The 15342-nt window shown below is 58.0% G+C and overlaps 1 protein-coding gene across 4 annotated transcripts in view; it reads left to right on the forward strand.

The window, feature by feature from the left end:
• The window catches only part of OTOF (otoferlin), an 89621-nt gene that overhangs the window by 61799 nt on the left and 12480 nt on the right, over positions 1-15342 (forward strand). Inside the window, exons 11-32 of one of the 4 annotated variants that reach the window (XM_061433067.1) lie at positions 148-232; positions 1349-1508; positions 2297-2483; positions 2906-3092; positions 5748-5971; positions 6412-6520; positions 7001-7181; positions 7305-7425; positions 8227-8327; positions 8421-8511; positions 8674-8790; positions 9019-9171; positions 9496-9685; positions 9794-9918; positions 10316-10450; positions 11125-11286; positions 11500-11619; positions 12087-12248; positions 12361-12523; positions 13011-13141; positions 14585-14614; positions 15037-15168. In XM_061433067.1, the coding sequence (XP_061289051.1) occupies positions 148-232; positions 1349-1508; positions 2297-2483; positions 2906-3092; positions 5748-5971; positions 6412-6520; positions 7001-7181; positions 7305-7425; positions 8227-8327; positions 8421-8511; positions 8674-8790; positions 9019-9171; positions 9496-9685; positions 9794-9918; positions 10316-10450; positions 11125-11286; positions 11500-11619; positions 12087-12248; positions 12361-12523; positions 13011-13141; positions 14585-14614; positions 15037-15168 (3066 nt within the window). Of the gene's footprint in view, positions 1-147; positions 233-1348; positions 1509-2296; positions 2484-2905; positions 3093-5747; positions 5972-6411; positions 6521-7000; positions 7182-7304; positions 7426-8226; positions 8328-8420; positions 8512-8673; positions 8791-9018; positions 9686-9793; positions 9919-10315; positions 10451-11124; positions 11287-11499; positions 11620-12086; positions 12249-12360; positions 12524-13010; positions 13142-14584; positions 14615-15036; positions 15169-15342 lie in introns of all 4 variants that reach the window. The other 3 variants (XM_061433068.1, XM_061433065.1, XM_061433066.1) reach the window with 3 other exon arrangements.

Below are 15342 nucleotides of genomic sequence, written 5' to 3' on the forward strand. Positions count from 1 at the left end.
CTGCCCTGCCAGACACCCTCCTGCTTGACCTGAAACTCACTTCCCCATAAAGAGTTGGGGGGGGTGCCCTCTATCAGTCAGCCCTTCCCTGCCCCACGGCCTCAGCCCCATCCCACCTGATCGACGGCTGGTGGTTCTGCCCGGAAGGTGATTCACTCCAAGAACCTGCTGCGCAGTGGCACCCTGGTGGGGTCCTTCAAAATGGACGTGGGAACCGTGTACTCCCAGCCGGGTGAGTAGCTGCATGGCTGGGTCAGTATTGGTGCACACAGCTCCAGGAGCACGGGTCATACATGCAGCCCCTAACACATCTCACAGAAGCAAATGGGGACAGAGCCTTGCTGGGAACAGGTGTGAACTGTAGTTGAAATTGAAAGAGGAGTGGGGGGAAGAGGAAAGTTCTGAGTCCAGGAGATTCCAGGGCCCACACAAAATCAGAGGACAATGTGCCCTTTGTATAGGCTGTGCTCGCAGTCAACTTGAAGGGGCAGACCCATCCTAGATTAGCCTCCTCCTCTGATATCTGGTCTTTCCTCCACCCTGTCCTGGGTCCTAGGAGCTTTGGGGGGACACTACTTGTCCCTGTCTCTAGGAGGCTTTTGGTCTGCAATTGGAGACAGACAGTAAGTAGATAGTCACAGGAAATAGGAGATGTACATATGGAAAGGGGCCAGGATCAGCTCTTCTGAGGAAGTCAAGGAAGGCTGCATGGAAGAGGAGACGCACCAACAAAAGGATTAGAAGTTTGAATAGGGAGCCAGAGGGTTGGGGCATGGAACAGAAAGGATGGGTGCATCCAAGATAAAAGTACAGCAGCCACAGAGCCTTGGGGGTGTGAAACAGCAATCTGAACTATTCAGAGAGGGGTCAACAGCTATGCCTGGCAGGAGCACAGGGGAAAGGTAGGATGAACACTGCGGGCTAGGGAGAGCTGCATCAGGAGGCCCCACAGGGGATGCTAAGGTCGGCAGTCTTTCCCCCAAGCACTGGGGAGCCTCAGGTGGGTTTGAAATGAGGAGTGAGAGAGGGAGGGCCTCTTTAAGGGCTTTGTCTGGCAGCCGTGTGGAGATTGGCTGAAGGGGTTGGGGACAGGAGGGCTGCAGGCCAAGAAACCAGTCAGGACATTCCTCCATCTGAAGCCATACCACACATCTGGGGGCATGGCCAGAGCTGGGACCTTGCCTCGGCCACCCTTACTCGGGGACCTCTGCCTCCCGGGTCCTGAGGCAGGCAGCACTGTGGCCCCAGGGCCCCAGGACCTGATGACCTGGCCTCCACGGCCTGTCCCAAGGGTGGGTGCAGCCCTGAGTAGGGCCAGCCGGGCAGCCCCCACTTCTTGCCCCCACAGAGCACCAGTTCCACCACAAGTGGGCCATCCTGTCCGACCCTGACGACATCTCCGCGGGACTGAAGGGCTACGTGAAGTGCGATGTCGCTGTGGTGGGCAAGGGCGACAACATTAAGACTCCCCACAAGGCCAACGAGACGGATGAGGATGACATTGAGGGGTGAGCTCCCACCCCCGCCCCGCCCCTGGAGATCTGGCCCAACTCTTCCTGGGGTGCAAAGGGAACCCCCAGGGTGGACTTGGCCCAGAGACCTCACCTTCCATCTCCCTTATCCGCCCGCCCAGATGGCCCTGCTCTCCCTGGAAGGACTGAGGCCAGGGCCAGCCTCAGTGTCTGGGGACTCTCCTCATGGGGCAGAAAGGACTGGGGGAGAGTCGAGAGTGACAGTCATTTGACATGCACGCTGCCGACTATGAGAAACTTGGGGAAAAAGCGTGGATTCCCAGAGCTGCGAGGCCTTGAGTCTACACCCAGTAGAGCAAAGGGATTTTGTTTTCTGAAGCAATTCCAGGGAGTTGCCAGGGGCTTTTCAGAAATATTCTGGAACCTTGTCTGGATTCAGTGGGAAAAATCCAGGATCCAGTGGATCATGCCTTCCTTGAGCCAGGGAGAGAGAAAGAGACCACTGGTGAGGTTTTTGCGTAGAAGACAAAAGATGTGACACAAAGTACTCATATATTTTCATCTATTTGAGCCTTATCGTATCCATGGGAGGTGCATGTTATTATTCCCATCTTAAAGCTGAGGAAACTGAGGCTTAGGGAGATGGGGAGATTTGCCCAGGATCCCACAAGAGAGCGGGTGCCCTGCACTCCGGTGTCTTCAGTTCTGCTATGGACCTTCTCAGCCGTCCTTCACCTGTGGTCCTGGGCCCCAGAGGCATGGGGATGTCGGGGCAGGAGTCGGCCAGGTGTGGCCACCACAGCCCTAGCTGTTCATGCCGGCAGGAACTTGCTGCTCCCCGAAGGGGTGCCCCCTGAACGCCAGTGGGCCCGGTTCTACGTGAAGATCTACCGAGCAGAGGGGCTGCCCCGCATGAACACGAGCCTCATGGCCAATGTGAAGAAGGCGTTCACTGGTGAGAACAAGGATCTGGTCGACCCCTATGTGCAAGTCTTCTTCGCCGGCCAGAAGGTATCGGGGTGCAGGAGGCTGGGAGTGGGGTGAGGTGCAAGGGACTGGGCGTGGGGTCCTGGGGATGAACATGAGGCAAAATCAGAAGCCACGAGGCTGGCCTTTGATCACCTTGGCGCGTCACCTCGAGAAGAGGGGAGAGAGAGATGAGGGAGTACAGCTCAGAGGGGCTGGGCTGGGGCCAGGCTGGGCCTTAGGGACTTCCCCCTGCCCCCAGGTCACCAAGCACTGAGGGTGGGGGGCACTGGGAGGGAGAAGGGCTAGAGAGACTGGGATGGAGAAGAGGATGGAGATAAGTACACACACGTACACACACTCACACCCCACGTGCACACTCGTAACACATACACACACACAGACACAGACGCACATGTGCATACTCAGGCAGGTACACGAATCTGACTCTCTCTCCCTCCCACCAGGGCAAGACTTCAGTGCAGAAAAGCAGCTACGAGCCACTGTGGAATGAGCAGGTGGTCTTCACAGACCTGTTTCCCCCACTCTGCAAGCGCATGAAGGTGCAAATCCGGGACTCGGACAAGGTCAATGACGTGGCCATCGGCACCCACTTCATTGACCTGCGCAAGATTTCCAACGATGGAGACAAAGGTCAGCAGCTGGGGACTGGAGGTGGGACTTGGGGCTAAAGGGAGTGGGTAAAGGAGACCCCTCCACACACATGCGCGCGCGCACACACACACACACACCACCACCACCACCACACCACCGGCTCTGTCCCACACCTCGGACTTAAAGGTGCCACCGGCCTTCATCAGCAGCCCTTGCCTCCAGGGAAGGGTAAAGACTCGTGGTCAGGTCTGCACAGAGCTGCCTGGGCCCACTGAGCCAGGCTGCCTGGATTTGAACTCCAACTCTGACAGCTAGAAGTTGCATGATCTTTGTACCTGTTTTGTCATCTGTAAAATGAAAATAATAGTAATTATATACATATTATAGGGGTGTGTGTGTGTGTGTGCACATGCGCACACATTCAGTCACTCCAGTCGTGTCTGACTCTTTGCAACCCATGGACTGTAGCCCATTTGTGCTTGTGGAATTTTCCAGGCACAAATACTGGAGTGGGTTGCCATTTCCTACTCCAGGGGAATGGACCCCTGACCCAGGGATGGAAGCCACATCCCTTGCGTCTCCTGTATTGGCAGGCAGATTCTTTACCACTGCACCACCTGCGAAGCCCATGTATGTGTGCACCACCGCCATAGTACCTATCTACTGACTTGTAGGACCAGAGTATTGAGCTGGTACCAGGGATACAGGGCAAGGGAGGGATCCATCCTGTTCTCACGATGTTCCCTGGGGATGAGGGAGACTGGTGTGCTACCAAATGCTCAAAACCTGAGACAGAAGGCACAAAAGCCACAGATTGTATGGTTCCGTTTGTATGAAAAGTCTAGAGGAAGCAAATACATAGAGGCAGAAAGCAGATGAGCAGTTGCCAGGAGGTGGAAAGAGGAGGGGATTGGGACAGACTACTGAGAGGTATGAGGTTTCCCGAGGTGGGTGAAATGTCCTGGATGGTTGCACAATGCAGTGAATGCACTGAAGACCACTGAAATGCGTCCTATAAAGTGGTGAATTTTAAGTATGTCTCAGTTTTTTAAATGCTATATTTTTTATAAACTGTGGGCTTTCCTGGTAGCTCAGATGGTAAACAATGAGCTCCTGCAATTCAGGAGACCCGGGTTCAATCCCTGGGTCAGGAAGATTCCCTGGAGAAGGGAATGCTACCCATTCCAGTATTCTTGCCTGGAGGATTCTATGGACAGAGGAGCCTGTCAGGCTACAGTCCATGGGGTCACAGAGTCAGATACAACTCTGACTAGTTTTTTTATAAACTAAGCAAAACAAAAACAAAACGCATAAGGCAGAATTGGATCCATGCTACATATGAGACACAACAAATCCTAATGGGAGAAAAAATAGTTGGGACTAGGAATTGGGGCAGAAAGCAAAAAAGAACTAAAGAGCCTCTTGATGAAAGTGAAAGAGGAGAGTGAAAAAGCTGGCTTAAAACTCAGCATTCAAAAAACCAAGATCATGGCATCTGGTCCCATCACTTCATGGCAAATAGATGGGGAAACAATGGAAACAGTGACAGACTTTATTTTGGGGGTTCCAAAATCACTTCAGATGGTGACTGCAGTCATGAAATTAAAAGATGCTTGCTCCTTGGAAGAAAAGCTAAGACAAACCTAGACAGCATGTTAAAAAGCAGAGACATTACTTTGCCAACAAAGGTCCGTCTAGTCAAAGCTATGGTTTCTCCAGTAGTCATGTATGGATGTGAGAGTTGGACTATAAAGAAAGCTGAGCACCGAAGAATTGACGCTTTTGAACTGTCATGTTGGAGAAGACTCTTGAGAGTCCCTTGGACTGCAAGGAGATCCAACCAGTCCATCCTAAAGGAAATCAGTCCTGAATATTCATTGGAAGGACTGATGCTGAAGCTGAAACTCCAATACTTTGGCCACGTGATGCGAAGAACGGACTCATTGGAAAAGACCCTGATGCTGGGAAAGATTGAAGGCAGGAGGAGAAGGGGATGACAGAGGATGAGATGGTTGGATGGCATCACCAACTCAATGGATATGAGTTTGAGCAAGCTCCGGCAGTTGGTGATGGACAGGGAAGCCTGGTATGCTGCAGTCCATGGGGTCGCAAAGAGTAGGACATGACTGAGTGTCGGAACTGAACTGAGTAATTGGGGGGAGGGGCACTTCATGGAGGAAGAGCGTTTAACAGGTAGAGACAGAGAGACAGAGACAGAGAACCTCTCCTTTGGAGAGGAAAGGAGGGGTGTGCAAAAGCAAGTGACACCCCGGTGGAATGCAGGTCTGCACAGACAGCAAAGGGCTGGAAGGCCTTGCTGGGGAGCTAAGAAGGTGGGTTTGTCCTCTAGGAAGATCGTAGACCACCCTGCAACAGGTACTCGAAAGCAGGGACCATGACTTCGCTCCACAGAAATGGATATGTGTGTATGTGGAGCCCCACCGCCAGCTCAAGCTCCCGCAGAGAATAAACAAACACACGGAAGTGCCCCAGAAGTGAGAGGGCCGCCCCACAGCCGCCCACAAACAGCAGACACGGCTCGCCCAGCAGCCCCCTGTGAGCCCCACAGCTGCAGGCCCTCTGCTGCCTCAGACATTTCCCTCAGCTCAGCAGCCAGGAGGTGCAGGCCAGGAGCCCCCAAAACAGGTCCCTCCACCTGAGCGAGCCCTTGACCCCCTGCACCCCTGCCCACAGGCTTCCTGCCCACGCTGGGCCCCGCCTGGGTGAACATGTACGGCTCCACACGCAATTACACGCTGCTAGATGAGCATCAGGACCTGAACGAGGGCCTGGGGGAGGGTGTGTCCTTCCGTGCCCGCCTCATGCTGGGCCTGGCGGTGGAGATCCTGGACACCTCCAACCCTGAGATCACCAGCTCCACTGAGGTGCAGGTGGAGCAGGCCACGCCCATCTCCGAGGTGAGGCCACGGGGGGCTGCGTTCCCCTCCAGAGCCCCCCCAACTCTGCTCAGCACCCCTTAACTCAATGCAGCCTGGGCCTGGGCTCTGCCAGTGTCTACCCTGCCTGCCTCAGGGGCCCAGACTCCAGGGTGAGGCCTCCCTCCCCAGGAAGTAGCAAGACTTCCATCCCCTCCCACTGCCTGTGCCTGTGCTCTGCCCATCTCTGCTCCTTTCTTAGCCACGGTTGTCCTTGTGCTGGGCAGAGCAGCCTTTCCTGAAGGGACAGGCTGGAGGGCCAAAGGAATTGGGCCTTCAGTGTCTGGCCTCCTAGTTCCACAGCTGGATGGGATGTCCCCCACCACTAGCCCCAAGGGCCTGTCTGGAGACAGAAAGAGGCCTGGCCCCGGCCTCAACATGCTGGTAAGCTTTCAGGGTGGCTTGAACCACCTTCCCCACAGAGCTGCACGGGGAAAATAGAAGAATTCTTTCTATTTGGAGCCTTCCTGGAGGCCTCAATGATCGACCGGAAAAATGGAGACAAGCCCATCACCTTTGAGGTCACCATAGGTGAGAGCTGGGCTCACAGAGGGGTCTTTGGGCCCAGGGACTGCAGAGCGGTAACTGCTGGGCCTGCTGCACAGCTCTCGGGGGAGGGGGACTTTGACCACTTCCCTCGAGTGTCCTCAGGTGCCCACACAGCACACAGTGACTGCACATCACGAGTGTACACACGCCCCACAGGGTGAACCTTAGGGCTCAGCGAATAGGGACATGAGAAGGAGACACATCGTCTCTGCAGAAGGGAGCAAGGCCCCCATAGGACTAGAGAGAAGAGTCCTGCAGGGTCCATGTCTGGGGCTGGACCTTGAGGACATGGCCCCATCCTCTGGCTAGTGTCCTATGGTATCTGAGCTCACACAGAGCCCAGCAGAGATCCCATTCCCTGACTCTTGCTTTTCCCAGCCACAGACCCCCTGGATTGGAGGGCAGGGTGGAGCCAGGTGGGAAAAAGCCTCTAGGCCCTCAGGTGCCCCCTTCTGCCTTCAGGCAACTACGGGAACGAAGTCGATGGGCTGTCACGACCCCAGCGGCCTCGGCCTCGGAAGGAGCCTGGGGATGAGGAGGAAGTCGATCTGATCCAGAACTTGAGTGATGAAGAGACTGACGAGGGTGGGGGCCTGGCCTCGGTCTCCTCCACCCCACCCATGCGGCCCCAGATCACTGACAGGTGAGCCAGGCGAGACAGGGGCCCTGAGAGGCCCTGCCCACTGCCTGCCATCCTCTGGTGGCCTGTCCCCTGCCCACCTGCCTGGGCACCCAGTCCTCAGTCTCCCACCTGCTCCCACCCCAGGAACTACTTCCATCTGCCCTACCTGGAGCACAAACCCTGCATCTACATCAAGAGCTGGTGGCCTGACCAACGCCGTCGCCTGTACAATGCCAACATCATGGACCACATCGCAGACAAGCTGGTCAGGGCCAGGCCCGGGGTGGGAGGGGAACGGCAGAGGGGGCGTGCTTCTGAGGGCCTCGCCCAGCCTGGACACCACCCCTGCCTCACACAAGGCCTGTCTGCCCAGCAGATTACCATGGGCATCGAGGAGGGACTGCAGAATGGCCCCAGCAGGTCCTGTGCTCCTGTCCCTGCCCCATTCCCAGGAGCAGTCCAGGGTCTGAGGGCTTCCCAGAGTGGAGTCTGGGAATTGTGGCCCATCTAGTCTTGGGTTTCCCTGGAGGCGTCTGGCCAATCCCTCTCTCTCTACCCGCTGCCCCCTTGCATCTGATCCTGGGCTCTGTCCGACCCCTGTGGGTCCACCAGGACCACAGACTCATGACCCAGAGATGGCTTCTTCCTCAGGAACCAAAGAGTCACGAGCATGACAGCTTCCAGGTTCTGAAAACAGAAACTGGAAATTGGTGTTTCTGGGCTTCCCTGGTGGCCCAGAAGGTAAAACGTCTGCTTGCAATGCGGGAGATCAGAGTTCAACCCCTGGGTTGGGAAGATCCCCTGGAGAAGGAAATGGCAACCCACTCCCCTACTCTTGCCTGGAAAATCCCATGGACAGAGGAGCCTGGTAGGCTACATTCCACGGGGTCGCAAAGAGTCGGACACGACTGAGCAACTTCACTTTCACTTTTCTTTATGATGGCGGAGCACTCCAGGGATAGTGCTCATGGGAGGTCCTAGGATACTAGCCCCTCATCCTCTTGATGAAAGAGGGAGACGTTTGGGGAGGCTGAGGGGGGCTGTGGCTCACACTCCTGGTTCACAGGAAGAAGGCCTGAATGATGTGCAGGAGATGATCAAAACGGAGAAGTCGTACCCTGAGCGTCGACTTCGGGGCGTCCTAGAGGAGCTGAGCTCTGGCTGCTAGTGAGTGGAGGGGCTGCCAGTGTGGGGCGGCAATGGGAGGCTGGCAGAGAAGGTGTCATCTCTGCTAAGCCCTGCTCCCACCCCCTACCCCAGCCGCTTCCTCTCCCTCGCGGACAAGGACCAGGGCCACTCATCCCGCACCAGGCTGGACCGGGAGCGTCTCAAGTCCTGCATGCGGGAGCTGGTGAGGACACGGCTGGACCACTCGGGGACAGAGGGAGGGTCTGGAGGTGAAAAGGGAAGCCGAGGTGGGGGAACATCTGTCTCTGAGGTCACGGCCCTCAGGGCCAGCCTCTCCATCATGTGTCACAACCTGAGCTCCGCTTACATCCCCCCCACCTCGCAGGAAAGCATGGGGCAGCAGGCCAAGACCCTGCGGGCACAAGTGAAGCGGCACACGGTGCGCGACAAGCTGAGGCTCTGTCAGAACTTCCTGCAGAAGCTGCGCTTCCTGGCAGACGAGGTGTGCCCTGTGCTGGAGCGCGGTGCCAAACTAGAGCAAGGCGGGAGGGGCTGCATAGGAGGGGGCGGGCCCCTCCGGTTCTGACAGGTGTTGAGGGACAGGGCTGACCAAGCCTTGCATCCTGCCCCATGCTCTTCCCACTCCATTGGCGGGAGGAGGAGGAAGGCCCAGTATCCGGTCCCCTCCCTTACGAGGCACACTGGCCTCCCCCACCGGACCCTGTCCCAGCCCCAGCACAGCATCCCTGACGTCTTCATCTGGATGATGAGCAACAACAAGCGCATCGCCTACACCCGGGTGCCCTCCAAGGACCTGCTCTTCTCCATCGTGGAGGAGGAACTGGGCAAGGACTGTGCCAAGGTCAAGACACTCTTCCTCAAGGTGCCGGAAGGGGAATGGATTAGCAGCGGGTGGAGGGGCTGGGGGCTGGGCTACTCTCAAGAGGTCATCTTCCTCTTGGAGGGAGCAGCATCCACACCCCTGGGTCTGCCAGGCCTGAGTGGACAAGATGCTCAGGGAAGAGCTAAAGAGAATAGGACAGGGGATCCCGCCCTGCCCATCCCCTTCTGTGCTGTGTTTCCCCACTGCACAGCCCAGTGGGATGGCTGCGGTGGGGATGGGCCCCCTCTGACCACAGCTTCTTCAGCTCCCTGCCCCTTCCTCACCCCGCGGGCTCTGGCAGCTGACCCTGAGCCCACCCCCCAGCTGCCAGGGAAGCGGGGCTTTGGCTCGGCAGGCTGGACAGTGCAGGCCAAGCTGGAGCTCTACCTGTGGCTGGGTCTAAGCAAGCAGCGCAAGGACTTCCTGTGTGGCCTGCCCTGCGGCTTCGAGGAGGTCAAGGCAGCCCAGGGCCTGGGCCTACTCTCCTTCCCGCCCATCAGCCTGGTCTACACTAGTGAGTGAGGACTCCCAGGTCTGGGTGGCCCCGGCTCCAAGCCCTCACCCGGGGAGGGCACACTGGCTGGTGACCTGTTCCCCGAGCTTCATCCTGCTCTTCCCACAGAGAAGCAGGCCTTCCAGCTCCGCGCCCACATGTACCAGGCTCGCAGCCTCTTTGCTGCTGACAGCACTGGCCTCTCAGACCCCTTTGCCCGTGTCTTCTTCATCAACCAGAGTCAGTGCACAGAGGTGAGGGCGCCGGGGAGGAGCGGGTGGCTCTGACTTTGAGAGCACTGGGGGGCCTGTGAGTTTCTGGAATCTGGAGAAACAGAGCAGCCAGTACCCAGATCCTTAGAGGGAAGGCTTGCAGATAGCTGCAGGACCAGGCCACACTGGTGAAGGCTTAAATCGTAGTTACGTTCAACATAGAAGACAGGGAAGACGTTGGCAAGGGGTGAGGGGGGACGGTCATGAGCAGACCTCATAGCAGCCTTCATTTAAGATTCCCCGAAGAGTCAGAGAACATGGCACTCCTGCCCCCGAGTCCCCCGGAAATGACAGGAGTGACTGGGGGTGACTCCTGCTCCGGTATCTGCCCACCCACCACCACCCCTACCTGTCACCTGTCTACCCCACCCTGCTGCAGGTACTGAATGAGACCCTGTGCCCCACCTGGGACCAGATGCTGGTGTTCGACAACCTGGAGCTCTACGGTGAAGCTCATGAGCTGCGGGACGATCCCCCTATCATTGTTATTGAAATCTACGACCAGGACACCATGGTATGGGTGGGCTCTGGCACTTGCACTGGCAGCTACCTCCCCAGCCCACCCTCAGAGCCCCTTGGCCAGGGTGCTTGCTAGGAAGCCAGGGGTCTGGGCTGCTGACCAGCCCTTCTGAGAGACCCCAGGTGTCTTCTGCCCTCTCACTGCAGCCTGACCCCTCCTGATGCTGTGGGCCTCTGGGGTCTCAGGGAGAAGACAGGCCAGGGCGTCCCTGCCTGCTGCACAGACAGACCAAGCCCAGGCCCAGTCGTGCCAAGAAGGCCTGCTATCCCCAGCCTTCCCCCATCCTAGACCGCCCAACTCCCCCCATCCCTGCATACAGTCATCAGCAGCCTCATAGCTCTCCATGGGTGCTCTGGAGTGAGGGAGTAGAGGATTGGGGTGACCCCTCCAGAGCTGGGGAGCCACTTATTACAAGCCACCCCAGCTACTGGGGAGCCCTGAGTGAGTTCTGGACTAGCACTAGGAGCACCTATTTCTAGATCTGCATCTGCCATTCACTGCCAGCCTGGCCTGGAGCTAGCCTAAGACTTGGTTTCCCCATCTGTAAAATGGGGTGATCACACCTGTAACTACATGGGGCTATGGTGAAGACTGAAAGAGATCCTGGGTATGAAGGTGCCTGGTCAGTTCAGGCATCAAGAGGCCACCTTGGCTGTTTGTCGCGTCAGGGCAAAGCCGACTTCATGGGCCGGACCTTTGCCAAGCCGCTGGTGAAGATGGCCGACGAGGCGTACTGCCCACCCCGCTTCCCGCCCCAGCTGGAGTACTATCAGATCTACCGGGGCAACGCCACGGCAGGGGACCTGCTGGCTGCCTTCGAGCTGCTGCAGGTGGGGCTGCTGGAAAGAGGGGGCTGGGCCAGGGGCCTCTCTCCTCCCCATCCTGCTGTGAGGCTATTGGGACTGAACTGGGGGTGTGGTTCCTGGGGACCTGTGCTGTTTGGCCTTTTCTGTCTCCCTAGATCGTGTGGCACCTAACTGGTTGGGGGAGAGAGCCCTCTCCCTGGGCTCACCAGGATATGACACTGTGTCCCCCATCCCCAGATTGGACCAGCAGGGAAGGCCGACCTGCCGCCGATCAACGGCCCAGTGGACATGGACCGAGGTCCCATCATGCCTGTGCCTGTGGGCATCCGACCCGTGCTTAGCAAGTACCGGGTGGAGGTGCGTGAGGGCTCCACCGCCCCTCCCGGCCCTGCCTTGAACAGGCCTGCCATACTTCCTGGTCCCCCTCACCCTCTCCCCATCAAGGATTGTATGCACACATCACACTGGTGGCATCAAACGCCAGGGGTTCTTCAGCAACCTCAGGCCATGCCTCGTTTTTCAGAAAAAGACACTGAAGTCCCAGGAGGGGAGGTGACTGGCGCAAGGTCACACCCGGGAGCCAGCGGCAGACCCCAGCTCCCTCCCATCCCCTGCCCTTTCTGCACTGATTCACACTGTCCAGGACCTTTCCCGGCCTCCATCTGCCCCAACACCCACCCTCACCGCCCCCTCAGCCCCTTCAGAACACCCTCCCTCATCAGCTCTCCCAGCCCTGCCCCTCCCGGTGAGTGGCCCCCCCACAGCCAGCGCCCCTGATGGAAGTGGCTGTCCTCTCCCCCCACACCCCCACCCCCCACACACAGGTGCTGTTCTGGGGCCTGCGAGACCTGAAGCGGGTAAACCTGGCCCAGGTGGACCGGCCGCGGGTGGACATCGAGTGCGCGGGGAAGGGGGTGCAGTCGTCCCTGATCCACAATTACAAGAAGAACCCCAACTTCAGCACCCTGGTCAAGTGGTTTGAAGTGGTGGGTGCGGGCCCAGGCGTGCTGGGGCAGGGCTGGGTGCAGCGGGTGTGGCCAGGGACGGCCAGTGCCTCTGCCCCTTCTCTGAGCTCAGGCTCCCTGCCCCCACCCCCAGGACCTCCCAGAGAACGAGCTCCTGCACCCGCCCTTGAACATCCGCGTGGTGGACTGCCGGGCCTTCGGCCGCTACACCCTGGTCGGCTCCCACGCTGTCAGCTCCCTGCGGCGCTTCATCTACCGACCCCCAGACCGCTCAGCTCCCAACTGGAACACTTCGGGTACGGCCGCTGCCGAGGCCCACGGCGGGGGCTCCAGCTCGCAGTCCAGACCACGTGGTTCCCTCCTGGGGGCGTCCCCAGATGGGGTAGGGGAGGCCAGGAAGGAGGGTCCACCCTGGAGGGTCTCCAGGGTGGAGGGGCTGTCCAGGCAGCCCCAAACTAGTGCCAGAAAGGCCAGAGCCCAGGCGTCCTTAGAGGGCCCGAGGGCAGATGGCCTTCTCTGCCTGACCCCAGCGAAGACTCTGCCCCCCGCCACCCACCACGTGCCCTCCACTGTGTCACTGAGCACAGCTCACACTCCTCTCTGGCTTACCTCCTCCCTCTCCTTATGCCCATCTTTTCTCAACTGTCGAATCCCTCTCTCTTCCCCTCAGAAAGCTCCAGAATCAGCTTTAGGCCTCTGGACCTTCCAGCCACTCCCACTCTCACTCTTCCTCCTGCTCCTCCCTGTCTGTCTGTCTGTCTGTCGATCCGTCTCTCTGTCCAGGCAGGCTCCTCCAGGGCCGCCGTGGGCTGTACAGTGGGGGCCCCTCCTCTCGCCTCACAGGGGAGGTCGTGGTGAGCATGGAGCCGGAGGTGCCCGTCAAGAAGCTGGAGACTATGGTGAAGCTGGACGCGGTAAGGTGTCTGGAGACGTGCAATTGCGGGTGACACTTTCCCAAAGCCGGACCACCCCCACTCCACCCACCAGACAACACGTTAAGTCACTCCTCCTTCAGTGTGGGGTGGGCCAGGGCTAGCCCTGACTGCGTGTGCACACAGCCCTATCCTAGAGTGTCCAGGAAGGCAAGAATCTCAATTCTGCATGTGTGTATGTGCCATGAACATGCATGCAGTGCACATGTTTGAGAGACAGAGCAGTAACGTGTGAAGGGATAGCCTGACATTATTTTTATTCCAACAAATGACACGACAGGCAAGGACTCCTTGTGTGAACATCAGTGTTCTCTCCAGAGGGTCGGAGTTTTCTTTCTCAGCCTTTTACAAACGACCCTCCCCAGGCCAGGGTTGGGGCAGGAGTTCCAGGTGGGAGTGCCTTTACTCCTCCTGGCTTAGGACTGGGACTGTTGGTCTGCCAAAAGGGGCCCTGTCACCTGGGTGTTCAGATACGGACTTGGAGCCATCAGGAGAGGGTGGGATGGAGGCCGGCCTGGAACAGGTCATCCTGAGTCCAGGCAGGACTGAGAGGGCAGGAGGCAGGCTTACCTCCCCACTGCCTTCTCCAAATCCCATTCCTGACATCGTGTGCTTCTCGCAGCCTGTGGCGTCTCCTAGCTTCTGGGATCTGGGCTGGGGTCCGAGAGGATCCTTCCTCACCCCATGACTCTGGTCCCCAGAGAGTATGGGCCAGTGGCTGAGTTAGCAGAGGGCATATGGCTCATGGAAGAGGCAAGCAGTCAAGGCCTGGTGCCTGGGCTGCAGGGCCGGGATTGGCACCACCAGGGGCTGTGGGGCTAAATCTTGAGATGCCACGTCCCCTCTCAGCTCCCAGCCTCTGAAGCTCCTCCTGGGGGCGGGCAGCTAGTTTCAGGCCATTAGTGAACAAAGAAGACAGCACAGACCTGAGCTTCACCATCGTCCCCATGGGCTCTGGTGGGGCCTTTTTCATTGGGGTCCCCTTCAGCTGTGTAAATGTGTCCACTTACTCATTAAGGCACTTGCCTTTCACCCAGCCAACATTACCAACCTCCAGCTTCATGCCATGTCAACCTCCCCTCTTGACTCTGACTCCCCACTGCTATCATCTGGGAAGTTGACAACTCTCCTGGTGCCCAGTACCCCACCTTGGACTCAGGGGAGCCCTGCAACGAATCATTTTTAAAAGCCCCTAGTAATTCTCATGTGCAGTCAGGTTGGCAAACCACCACCCTGGAAGTTCTGAGGAAACATCTCTGAGGCAGACCTTCCACGGTCCTGGAATTGGCCTTGTGAGCACAGCACTCATGACCCAGGGACCATCCCTGTGTTAGCCCCTCCCTGCACCCTCCCTGGCTGGGCCACTGCCGCCACTTTTGGCCTGGTGGCTAAGCCTGTCCTTGTCTCCTTGGTTCCCCTCTGCAGACTTCCGATGCTGTCATCAAGGTGGATGTGGTGAGTGGGGGTACCGCTGGGGAGCTCTGGGAAGAGAAGACCCTACACTACATAGGGTATCAGGCCAAGGGTAGCAGCATCAGGGACCAAGCCACCCCACAGCTCCTGATGCTCCAGCCAGCGTAACCCCTCCTAAGAGGCAGAGGGAGAGAGCTGCTTGGGCTGCAAGCCCCTGAGCACCAATTCCACCTTGGCCAGCCTCATGCTGGTGGGTGATGACACTCTGTGGGCCATGGCATCCACTGACATAAAACAAGGTCCTGCCCCTTTCATACTGGTGGCTTCACAGAGCTCCCTGGAACCCAGGGCTTCCCGGGAGCAGATGGTCATAATGGATGGGGGACCCCCATATTGTCCAGGGTTCTGGGAATGGCCAGGGTGCAGGGACATATGCAGGACTCTGGACCTGGCCAACCCTGTAGGCTGAGGAAGAGAAGGAGAGGAAGAAGAAGAAGAAGAAGGGCAGCTCAGATGAGCCGGAGGAGGAGGAGCCAGATGAGAGTATGTTGGACTGGTGGTCCAAATACTTTGCCTCCATTGACACCATGAAAGAGGTGAGGCCTCCGTCCTAGGCAGGGGGCCGAGGAGGGACTGGGCTGGGAGAGGTGATGCCAACTCCACATCAGACCCTCCTATTCGGCTTCTTTCCTATACCCACCAGAATGGTCTCCCCACTCCATCAATATGAGCTTGGAACAGTCTATCTCACAGCCTTGAAGTTCTAGCTC

This window comes from Bos javanicus, chromosome 11 (assembly GCF_032452875.1).
Source record: "Bos javanicus breed banteng chromosome 11, ARS-OSU_banteng_1.0, whole genome shotgun sequence".
NCBI lineage: Eukaryota > Metazoa > Chordata > Mammalia > Artiodactyla > Bovidae > Bos > Bos javanicus.